This window comes from Puccinia triticina, chromosome 7A (assembly GCF_026914185.1).
Source record: "Puccinia triticina chromosome 7A, complete sequence".
In the NCBI taxonomy this organism is placed as follows: domain Eukaryota; kingdom Fungi; phylum Basidiomycota; class Pucciniomycetes; order Pucciniales; family Pucciniaceae; genus Puccinia; species Puccinia triticina.
The window spans coordinates 1,034,349-1,045,805 of record NC_070564.1 but is presented as its reverse complement, the minus strand read 5'-3'; the positions used below and the strand labels follow the sequence as shown (position 1 = coordinate 1,045,805).

At 43.4% G+C, this 11,457-nt stretch overlaps 3 protein-coding genes across 3 annotated transcripts; 1 reads left to right on the top strand and 2 right to left on the bottom strand.

Annotated features, from left to right (window-relative positions):
• Positions 1-1,013: 1,013 nt before the first annotated feature.
• Positions 1,014-1,736, bottom strand: PtA15_7A128 (uncharacterized protein; the record flags this gene model as incomplete). Its single annotated transcript, XM_053170702.1, has 1 exon — positions 1,014-1,736. The coding sequence occupies one exon, from the start codon at positions 1,734-1,736 to the stop codon at positions 1,014-1,016; it is 723 nt and encodes a 240-aa protein (XP_053021957.1).
• A 1,861-nt stretch (positions 1,737-3,597) lies between these two features.
• PtA15_7A127 (uncharacterized protein) lies at positions 3,598-5,220 on the top strand (the record flags this gene model as incomplete). Its single annotated transcript, XM_053170701.1, has 5 exons — positions 3,598-3,699; positions 3,778-3,864; positions 3,947-4,306; positions 4,419-4,506; positions 4,577-5,220. 5 exons carry the CDS (start codon positions 3,598-3,600, stop codon positions 5,218-5,220), a joined length of 1,281 nt encoding a protein of 426 aa, XP_053021956.1.
• A 2,355-nt stretch (positions 5,221-7,575) lies between these two features.
• PtA15_7A126 (uncharacterized protein) lies at positions 7,576-7,981 on the bottom strand (the record flags this gene model as incomplete). Its single annotated transcript, XM_053170700.1, has 2 exons — positions 7,576-7,722; positions 7,817-7,981. 2 exons carry the CDS (start codon positions 7,979-7,981, stop codon positions 7,576-7,578), a joined length of 312 nt encoding a protein of 103 aa, XP_053021955.1.
• Between the last annotated feature and the right edge of the window lie 3,476 nt (positions 7,982-11,457).

The window sequence follows — 11,457 nt, the reverse complement described above, 5'->3', positions numbered from 1 at the left end:
CTGCCTTCTATATCAATCAATGTAACCTCTCTCAAATGTGAATACAAGAAAACATTATCATGTAATGATTGGAGAAATCATTGCTATCCTCACCCACCAGCAGACTACCTCAAATTAGTTAAAAAACAACTTTTATTGACTCCTCATGTCAAATGCCTGCACTAATGTGGTATTCTGTTAGGGATCTGGAAAAAACCATTGCCTTTACTGGCAAATGTAAGTTGAAAGTGGGAGGGAAGGACATCTGGGGGACGAAGGAAAAGGCATCTGGGCGGGATAGGGGTGGTAGGCCAGAGGTTTGGACCCTGCAGCAGCGGAGCCGCTTTAGGCTCTAGTTACTAGTCAAACCAAGGAGGGAAAATTGGAGAGCACAGTAGGGCATGCAACAAGAATGATGAAAAAAGATTTTTTTTGAATGTTTGTTTGACTGCTTTCAACGGTGGAATTCCTGTCAAGATCCAGGGGCCTCCCAGTAGTGATCTAGAGTCCAAAATCCTAGTTTTCCTCACAAAAAATCAGGAGTTTTTGGCTCAGATCTGGGTCAGGAAGAGGTTCCTAGATTGATTTAAGCCCTCCAATAAAGAGCCAAATGATACTCATACCTGAGTTTATATTGGATTCAAAATGGGATAGTTCAAGTTAAAATTATTCCAAACTTAAAGATATATCTGGAGCTGAGTTATTCTGAATTCAGAACAGTGAATTTCTTGATGATTCCGAACAAAACATGTAACATGAAAGGTAAAGTATTAAGAACAGTGAAGGAAAAAAAGTGTAAAAACCAAAGGGTATTTTGAATGTATACAGAGGTCTGGTCGATTGATACAAGATAGAGAGATCTCCTGGGTTCATGTTTTAGCTTCAAGATACAAGTTCTTCGGAAATCAAAGACACACAACAGTCTTGGTGTCCAAGTGAATTTTGCAGTCGCTAGGATTAAGAAAATCAGACAGCTCTACGTAGAAGTCGAATTGGGGTAGTAGTTTTTTTATTATTTTTCTTTCGAGTAGATTTTATCGAGGAGTCTGAGGGAGGCTTTGCATAGTTTGTCGTTTGGAAAATGTTTGCGAGGGTAAAGGCGGGAGGGACGGGCGGCTTCGCCTAATCCACGGGTCCAAAACCATAGTAGTATCACTTGATAGCCTGAGGGGAGTCTGCAGTCCATTATGTGGTTTCCAATCCAAGATTGACGAGTTTCCTCTTCCAAGAAAAATGGACCAAGGCGGACTGGTGGAAGTCTGGCCTAAATACGTCATTCGACATCTTGCTGTCGAGGGCGGCCGGATGGAATCAGTCGAAATATTGCTTGTTTGATCGATCAATGCTAAAGGACGGGGTTTGCCCTTCTTAGATTGGCCACGCCCAGGAGTCCTATGATATCCAAGGGTTGACTGACTCTCAGAGTCGGTGGTAATTGAGCGAGAATTTCGACCTTTTCTCCGCAACAAAAGAAATGAGACCGCAAGGCAAAGCACCGTCACCAGAGCACCAACGAAAACGATTCCACCGATTGCTTGAGGGCTCAGTCGAGTAAAAGGATCTGTTTCGTGCTTAGCCAGGGAGGAACTTCGCGCGGATGTCGAGGCTGCAGGATAATCTGAGGTTTGAGTTTGCGGCGGAGTGTTGAAAGTTGAAGAGCTTGTCTGCCGTGCTGAAATTATTCCGGTGCTTAGAATTCTGGGTGGTGCAAGGGTCGTGCTGGACACTGTAGACCGTGTGACGGATTGCGCTGCCATTTAAATAGGATTGCGCTGAAATTATCCCGGTTCGTTTGATATTAGCGTGGCCTATATAACACAACGCTGAAATGTTCAAGTGGGCAGTGTGGAAGAAGGAAGGTAGGTATGAAAATTAAGCCGCCACAGGCAGAAAGAATTAGAAAAAACACCTTGATTAGAAAGTCTGATTCACCGAGAATGCTCATCAATGTAGCCAAGAGGTGTATAGTGCTCGTGGATGTAGAAGTAAAGGCCTTTTGGTTGGTGTGCAGGAACCAATAACGAACGTGAATCGATGACTGTTTGTGGTACGTGGTTGAGTGCAAGCGAGTGTGGGAAGTGTTGTCAAGTGGGCTTGGTCTTGAAAAATAGAGATTATGTAGAGCTACAGAACCGATGAGATGTTGAGCCTGGGCACATTTACCCTGGGGAGGTCAACCAGGCAGTCTGTGAGACGCACTACTTTTTTACATAAATATTTCGGTCATATAAATATGTATGCATCCATCGATGTGGCACAACATCCCGAAGTCTGTGACCTGGCCATCTTGGATCGATCACCCATGAGTCACTTGATCACCCGCGCCCGGCGGGGATTATGGATCAGGAAGGGTTCAACTGGAGTTGGTCTATGTAGCACGCTTCAGGCAGATTCACCTCTCAGCAGCCTTCGGCGTACAGCTGCAGAAACAAGCTGAAGATTCTGAGGCTCCTAGTTCAAGCTTCATCTCAAGCGACGAGATGTGTGTTGATTTCGGCACACCTTGTGCCGCCCAACCTCCAACTTTGACCGAGCTTTCATCGTACCGCTGGTTCCAAGTGAAGCACCTTTGATCCTAGCTCGGAAGCAAACTGCCAAGTCCCATGTATATATAACATGCTGCAGCCTTTTGCATTGTTTTTTTCTCTTATTGGGGAACAAGCTTTTCTCTTGATCATCCCCTATCGTCCCCACAATTCGCGCTTGTCTGACAATTTTCGCATAATCATCAGAAAAGATAAGGAATGTGCTCAGTCCTGCGCAACTCAGCATGAGTTGCAGATCAATGCTCTCCATGCAGCCTGTCCAGATTGAAAATGGTGTTTTTCAAGTTGTGCTTCACTTTGTCAGGAGCTTCGGAGGCGCATGCAACTGGTAATGAACGGCAGCCACAAGGCAATCCAATTGCAACCATACTCGATAAGAAAAGGAAAACTGCGAATTCATCTCTTGAATGGGTTTTCCTCTCTCTTCGCCACACTATTCGCAGGCAGGCAACCTGAAGGTCCCCGATCACGGCCAAGTAAAGCGGACAAGAATCAGTCATCACGACTGAAGCCTTGGGTCTAATAACGTTGGCAAAATAGCCTCTGTATCCTATAGTCACCACAGTTGCATCTCATGCTGATCAGTTTAGGAAATTAGCCACGCGTTATGGAGAGGCTTAACTCGCAAGACCAAAATAGCCAATCGAGACAGAACAACCAACATGACTTGGGGAGGTGAAGGGTTATCAGGCTGTCAGCAATGTGGTTGGTGCATAGGCCTCAAATCCCCTCAAATGCAATTTCCTTATTCCCAGGGCGCATTGACAGGGTTTTTGAGTTTGGCGGGTTATTCTTTGTATTTTTTTTATAATCTCTGCTACAGATGTCCATTTGTGAAAGGCATGCTTCTCTCGTATGCTTCTTGCCTTGGTGCTCACCAAAACTTGGGATCCACCTCCACCCCTACCAACTGGTATCCGAAGGGGACCCGTATCCGAAGGACCGTCGTCCCGGCGAAGGCGAGCTTCGGGGGCAGTCAGGGGGGCCCATAGCACTTGCACCTCAAAGCTTCCAACAAACCACCAAATTTCGACCAACGTGACCTTTCATCAAGCTAGGAATTTATCACAAGATGGCGACTCATTCAGGTTCGGCAAGTACTCATGCTCCTCAGCCCAGCCTTGTTCTCCCTACCAGCAAGCAGTCCAAGTACTCTACGGAAATATCTCAAATGGTACGTGCTCCATCTGCGCCAGTGTAGATTCATTCTGCTTCGACCGATAAATTTTGGTTTGCATTTTTGCCTGCATAGCTTTTCGTATTCGGAGAGGTGAAAAATCCAGACGAGCAAACTGTAAGATATATTGAAGATGTCGTTCGGTGTCAAGTCGCTGAATTGGTATGTGCAGAAGTTCAAGTCTCCATCCAGCTAATTTAATTCCTTCTGAAAAAGTCGACTAAGTTTTATCTTGAAATCCTAGGTCGTCCAAGCGCGTGGATTGGCTCAGAAACGAGGGCTGAGAATCCCGACCACAGAAGATTTGATATTTTTGATCCGACATGACCGAGCAAAAGTCAACCGATTGAGAACATATTTAGGATGGAAAGACGTTCGTAAGAAAGCGAGAGAAGACGGGGTCGATGAGAAAGACATCGAGTCGTTCGAACCCGATCCAAATGGGACATCTACTAGAATGAAATCACAAAAGTTGAAGCTCAAGATCCCATGGGAATTAAGCTCAATATACAATGACGTACTGGTAGGAAATGAAGAAAATGATGATGAAGAGGAAGATCAAGATGATAAAGAAGCCTATGAAGCCTCTGAAAAACGATTACGAGTTGAGCAGCTTCTTCAAAGCTTTGTTCGAGCTATCGAACTTTCATCTAACAAAAAACTTGCCACTCTCGGGGAGGTCTCCATTCACTAACATAGTCTAAAAATGTAAATAGGAAGCAGATGAAATCACTCGGCACATGACCCGGGAGGAATACCAGCACTATTCGGATTGTCGGCAAGCATCATTCACCTATAGAAAGGGTTTGTTTGTATTTTAACTTTTCGTCATTTGATCCCATTTCTTGTTAGTAATTTGTTTATGACTACCTAGCCAAACGATTCCGAGAATTCGTTGGACTTTCAAACTACATTGAAGGCAACCCAAAGGATGAAGTCGTCGATGTGCTTGGATTTTTATCGTATGAGATGGTCCGGGTATTATGCGAAAAAGGACTAGCGGTCAAACGCGAGTATGCCTTAGCACGGATTGCCCAGGGTGAAGATGGGGCAGCTCGAAATGAAGAAACTCACAGCGGTAGTCCTAACAAGCGGAAACGAAGGGCGAATGCGATTGACTTATCTGATGATAACTATGATGGATCAGAAGCCTGGAAAAGACCCAAGCCGATTGGCCCCTTCTCTGAACCCGTCAGCGGGCCTTTCAAGCTGTCGCAAAATGGAAACAATCTGACGAAATCATTCACAGATGACGCTTTTGAATTGGTCGAAGATCCTACCTCCAAGTCGGCACTTGATAAGCCCCAGGAGTCTGGCAACGCAACCGAAGGATCTAGTATGGTCAAGAAAACAGAGCCACAGCACCCACCAGCCCCTGTTGAAAATAGAACTCCTTTGAAAGTGACAGATGTTGAAAACGCTTACTCGTTGATGCAATCTGGTAGAGTCAAGGCTAAGATGACTGCACTGAGGAACTTTACCGGCGGCTTTGTTCGAACCAAAGTTAGCTTGATTTGAAAGTAAGACACGTGTTCTGCATATCCTCTTCATCGACAACACACTGCTTTTCACTTTGTTATTCCAGTTCTACCATTCCTATTTCTTCGTCATCTTTTTCATTGTCCCCTGTTATTGCTTTGATCACCTTTGTGGCATTCTCTCATCTGTTATTTGTTGTGCAGTTGTTCATCCTGTGAGCAAATATGTTGTAGACTTTTGTATCACCCATTCTCACAAGATATTCCAAAATTCTGGAAGTGGCCTTTCTACTGTTGAGCTCTGAAGACTCTTGATTTTAATGTTATTCAGAGTGGACAATGATTTCAACTTTTAGGGTGTTCAAAGTTGACTTGCATAAAATCATAACACCATAAAATCATAAAATTCTGAGCTGAAAAAAATATGTACCACCCAAACACTCAAATTACAGCAACATTTCTAGAATGGTACATATGAAATCATCACTTGAAAGTTTTATGATTTTATGATTTTATGTATTGAAAATTTTATGATTTCAACTTTGAACACCTTATTTGAACATCTTCAATTAGGGTCTTCTTTGAACACCTTCAATTAGGGTGTTCAAAGTTGACGTGCATGAAATCATAACACCATAAAATCATAAAATTCTGAGGCAAAAAAAATATGTACACCCAAACACTCAAATTAGAGCAACACTTCTAAGATGGTACATATAAAATCATCATTTGAAAGCTTTATGATTTTATGATTGTATGTGATGAAAATTTTATGATTTCAACTTTGAACACCTTAAATTATGGTGTTCAAAGTTGAAATCATAAAATCATAAAATCATAAAGCTTTGAAGTGATGATTTCACATGTACCATTCTAGAAATATTGCTCTAATTTGAGTGCTTGGGTGGAATATATTTTTTTCAGCTTAGAATTTTATGATTTTATGGTGTTATGATTTTATGGTGTTATGCTTTTATGCAAGACAACTTTGAACACCCTAAATATCTACAGCTAGCCATTGTGATACAGCACATTGCAAGTTACAGTCAAACCTGTGAAAGGGCATACTTGTGAAACCACATAACCTCCCACACCACATAGGGCTTTCATTCCACCATAGTTGGTGTGGGCCAAATTTGAGCTTTTTTGGGCCATACCACATAACAGCATACCACATACCTGTTTTGGCACAAAAACAAGGAGCAATTTTGCTATAACCACATACTTTTCCCCCAAGAGGGTTTGGCTGTACATATTTACATAAACCAACTTTGAACACCTTAATTGCATCAGGAAACCAACAAACAAACATCAGTAGACCTCAGCAATCATTCTATGATTTTTGTAACCACTACATATGCATAAGTCAAAAAAGCATCAAACCTTCTCTGAAAGAGATCTTGCAAGTAGGCTTTGTAGTCCCACTGACAAGGTTTTATGATTTTATGATTTATGCATGCATAAACCCACTTTGAACACCTCAGATGTGTGCTTGTGATTAAGGGTTGAGGCTTAGCTCTGGTGTGAATTTGGTGTTGAACTATCTTGTCTTGAAGCAAAAACCCTTAGCTAAACCACTCAAGATCAGGCAAAGCAAACAAAAATCAAAGAAGCCTCCAAGGTTTGTATCATGTGGTTTGGATTTTCAGCAGAGTTGCCTTTCAAAGATTTGAGCTATAATCCCGCTACACTCCGTGACATGTCTTTTAACAAAGAATTGCTGTCACCTTTTTTCGAGATGTACTACCAGGGAAGGGCCTGCAAAGTAAAGAATTGATACAATACTGGAAAGAGATCGGATGGTATTTTGATATGAATGTGATGGATGAGGAATTTGAAAGGACAAGTGCGAGCTTGAATCTTGGGAATACCTTTTTGTTCGGAAATAGAAGTAAAACAAAGAACGAGAAAGGCTTCTGAACAGTGAGTTGTTCAAGTTTGATGACTTGATTTCATTTGGACGATTTGATTCTTTTATTGGTTACTTTGGCCCTGGTAGATTCGACCAGGTCGCCCTCGGGACGCTCATCGCTTGTAGGATCTCTAGACTCGGAGGAAGCCCTTCGTTTTCTCGACGCAATCGACGGTATCATTTGTATCTCCTTCAGTAAAATCGAATCGTCTATTGAAGAGATATCTCCCCCGTGCTTGCCAATGAGGATCTTCATTCATTGGTGGGTTTTTTTCGTTACAAAGTGACAATTAAGTAAACAAGTTTTATCAGATAAAGCTTTTTTGGTGAGTGGATGGGGTTACGGGAGAGGGAGGATACAGTCTGCATGATCGAGCACCCACTTTTACTCTGGGCAATACCTTGGTTTTAAACAGTCCGACTTGCTGATATTTACGATAATAAGAATCGGTGACTTGATTAAAGTCCAAGATCGCCCTCATTCTAGGTATCGTGACCGAATCGGGGTCGAAGTCGTCTGCCATCCAAATCTTGGGTGAAAGCAGTGGTACAGGCCTCGCCAGCGGTTTGGGTTTGTTCGAGGGCTTTGCTTTGCTTTGCATGGCGCTTGATTGGTGTAGTTGACTCCGGCTTTGGTATAAGATGGCGGTTAGCCTGAGCAAGGATTGAAGGGGGGAATTTGGGCTGAGTGAGAAATAAACAGACGAAGGGTTGGAAAAAGCACCTGAGGCGGCTGAGGGAAGGGGCGCTTGGAAGTTGGAAGCTCAGTGGTATAAATCGCCTGTGGAGCACCCGGAGGGGAGACTATGTAGTCTTTGGTATTCGCAACAAAAGAAAATGCTATAACAAGGAATCGACTGGTCAGTCCTAAACTTGAAACTACATCCATTCGCCGGGTATGAACTCAGTCCTGACCCACCTGTAACCGGAGACTCAACTCAGGCGACGCATATAGCCAGGTTGGAAAACGGAGACAAACATCCGCTTTTTCTTATCGGTGGGAGCAGGTGGGAGCGCAGATCACTTGCAGAATCCCCAATTTGCCCAAGCAAGAGAAATTCCTAAATACATACGTAGAAGTTAAATAACTTGAACGAGCTTCCACGCCTCTAAATAGCTCAAAATTCTTCGACCGATGCCACAGCCTGAGTTGGTAGCTGTTGGAAGATAAGCTTGATGAAGGTTGGAAGTCTTTTCAATCCCAACGATTCGCGCCGCGCCGCCGTATGTATTTATGTAGATAACCCTGGCGAACCCGATGGGGAGGCAGGAGGATACATACATATATGTACACTGACTGATGTGAGTCAGCCTGAGCAAAATCTATCGGCGTTCTACGAATTTCTGCAAGTAGATACCTCCCGCTGATGGACGAGATCAGACGAGATCTTTCCTCTGAACCATGAACCCTGCCCCAAGTAAGCAAGGGCTGCAAATTCCAGTGTCCGCTCGTATTCTGCCGGATAAAATCTTTCATCGCGTGGGTAGCAGTCGTTCCATAGTCCGAAGTGTTGGCCATCTTAACGGACAAAATGGGTTTGGAAGAAATTTTAAGGTCACATTTCTTCGGGGTCAGCAGGCCGATCCAACAGGATCCAACCCAAAGCTTCTGCCTCGTATGGTGCAATTTTTTGCAACACTCTTTTGCTTTTGTGAACACCACATTTTGTGTCATGGAAACCTATGTGGTTTGTTTCTTACAAAAACCACAGAAAAAGAAGGATGAGATCATGATTAATCCTTGATTGAAGGTGATTGTCCTTGAACAATGATCTGAGAGTTGAGAGAGAAGCAGTCAAGAGGCACAGAGTGGCACTCTGAGATAAACTAGGTTCATTGAAAGAAGGTGCTAACTGTCAATATTCTTGGCACCTGTTCTGGAAGGTGTGCTGGGAGCATAGTGGTGATTCTGGGTGTGTGGTTCTGGAGTCTGTGTATCCTCCAGCTGCATGGGGATAGAGATGGCCTCTTGCACATGGCTACCAGCCTGAAAATTCTCAACACTGGCACTGGCACCTGTTCAGATGGACCAGGGCTTGGGGGCTGAAGGCCACCTGTCACCCTTAGTGCTACTTTATTGAAGATTTACTAAGATGGAACACCATGAACCTGTCATTGGTACCATTTGTGAGATCCAGATGGTGTTGCAGGTTGCATACTCCCAAGCAATCATTGACTACAATTTACTGCTGTTACTATGTATTTGTCTCAACTGGGGTTTTTATTTTGAGCTTTTCATGTAATCAATGCTTAAATCTTCCTGAATTTCTGGGTTCAGGTGCCAGGTGCCCATTATTTTTACAGCCTTGTGCCTATTACTATGCTTACAGGGTTTCTGCTTGCCCACAAGCCTGGAATTGACGTAGCTAAAGGCTCCGCACTTGCAACCATCAAACCATGTGCTTTTTGCAAATGTCTGGGCAGGGTACAGTTGCAAGGGGCATATTACTGTACAAATTAAACCCCCAGGGGTCCCCGGTTTGGAATTTTGGGATCTGGGAGGGAAAAAAAGTAGATTCAGCCCAATTTGGCAGGATCTGAAACTGATTTTCTGAATGAACGACCTCTTGGATGGTCTTGAGTCTTGAGGAGAAGCAGTCGGTGACAGCCGCGTGTGGATCAAAATTGTGTGAAGGGTGCTGAGAGGTGAAGAGGGCACTCGGAATCTGTAGCAACAATGCATCTATTACGCTACAGTTAGCGTGTAATACCCTAAATTAGCGGGTTTTTAACGCCGCTACACTAAAATAAATTGTAGTGTTGGTGGTATTACAGTTACAGCTAACTTTTAATTCAGAAAAAAAAATCATAGAGTTTAATCGCTAGAAAGTAGCGGTTTTTAGCGTCTGATTGCTACGCTTCAGCTGTATCTAGCGACTCTGCGCTAACATAGCAATATATTAGCATTCCTTATTGCTACACCAATTTAACAAATAATTAGCGGTAATATTGAATAATTAGCGGTATTTATCTCATCTGGGAGAAAACCAGACCTCTAGCTCCAAAATCTATAAGCTATTGATGCGCTAATTACTGCGCTAATTTGCACTAGTTTGAATATTTAGCGTTTATCCCGCTAAACTGGCATGTAGCGATGTTTTAGCGGGTGTAGCGGCTTTGGCGCTAAAATACAGCTATTTTTAGCGTTAGCGCCTTAAAAAAGCTAAACTACATGACACAGGGAAATAGTGTAGCAAGGGTGTCGCTATGCTACGCGCATATGTAGCGCTGGACCATTACCGCTATCGCTAACTGCCCAGATTATTAGCGGCAAGCACTACACTACTTTTTTAGCGGCACTAATTACATGTAGCGTAATAGATGCATTGTTGTCTAGGGGTGTTCAAAGTTGACTGCATAAAATTATAACACCATAAATTCATAAAATTTTAATCTGAAAAAAATGTGTAACTCCCAATCACTCAAAAAAGAGCAACAATTCTAAAATGGTACATAAAAAATGATCACTCAAAAGTGTTATGATTTTATGATTTTATGATTTGAAAAAAATATGATTTCAACTCTGAACACCCTTTCTGTAGCTATGGGCTGATGAGTGCTCAGATAGGCTTGGACCCCATGGCTATGGGTTTATGAGATCCATAATCATGGAGTTACAGGTTATAAATCCATAATTATGGGTTTATGGCATGTACTTAGCAGTGGGTTTGCAATGTAGGGGCCAAAAAAAAAAACTGGCTGGTCAGAAACCTTAGCCCGGATAGAACTAGAATCTACAGCCACCAAAAGGCCAAAAACTATCATTTACATGTTATATTAAGCCCATATGCATGGGCTTAATTTAGCCCGCGTCTCAGATATGATTTTGCGGGCAAGGCTGTACAGTAATATGCCCCTTGCAACTGTACCATGCTGCTCAGTGCTGCTCATGCGTCCGCAGGCGGCTTGAATGGTTGGCCCACATTCAGGGGTCCATCTGGCCTGTGTTTTCAGGCAGGTGGCACATTTCACAAAGTTCTTTGCGCGGCAGCAGATGACCAACAGCAGGAGAGCAACTACAATGATGTGGGCTGAGGTAGAGACTTTCATCTTCCCGGAGGTATTTTGACTAAATGGAGCAACAACCCAGGGATTAGAACCAGTACTGATGCTGAGCAATGGTGCACTGCTTGTGGGATTGACTGGCGCCAAGAGCGGAGGATGGCGGATAACTGTTGTCCTATTTCAGGAGACCAGACGGTCCAACATGTCTTGCTAGCTTGTTGGTGTGTATCCGCTCTCCAGTGCCAGCCAAGCAGAGGGCAAAGACGGAATGTCAATGGACATGTGTGCTAATGGGGGACTTCCTGTCAATCTGGGAACCCCTTCCAGACCCAGATCTGAGCCAAATTTTGCAGGGAAATT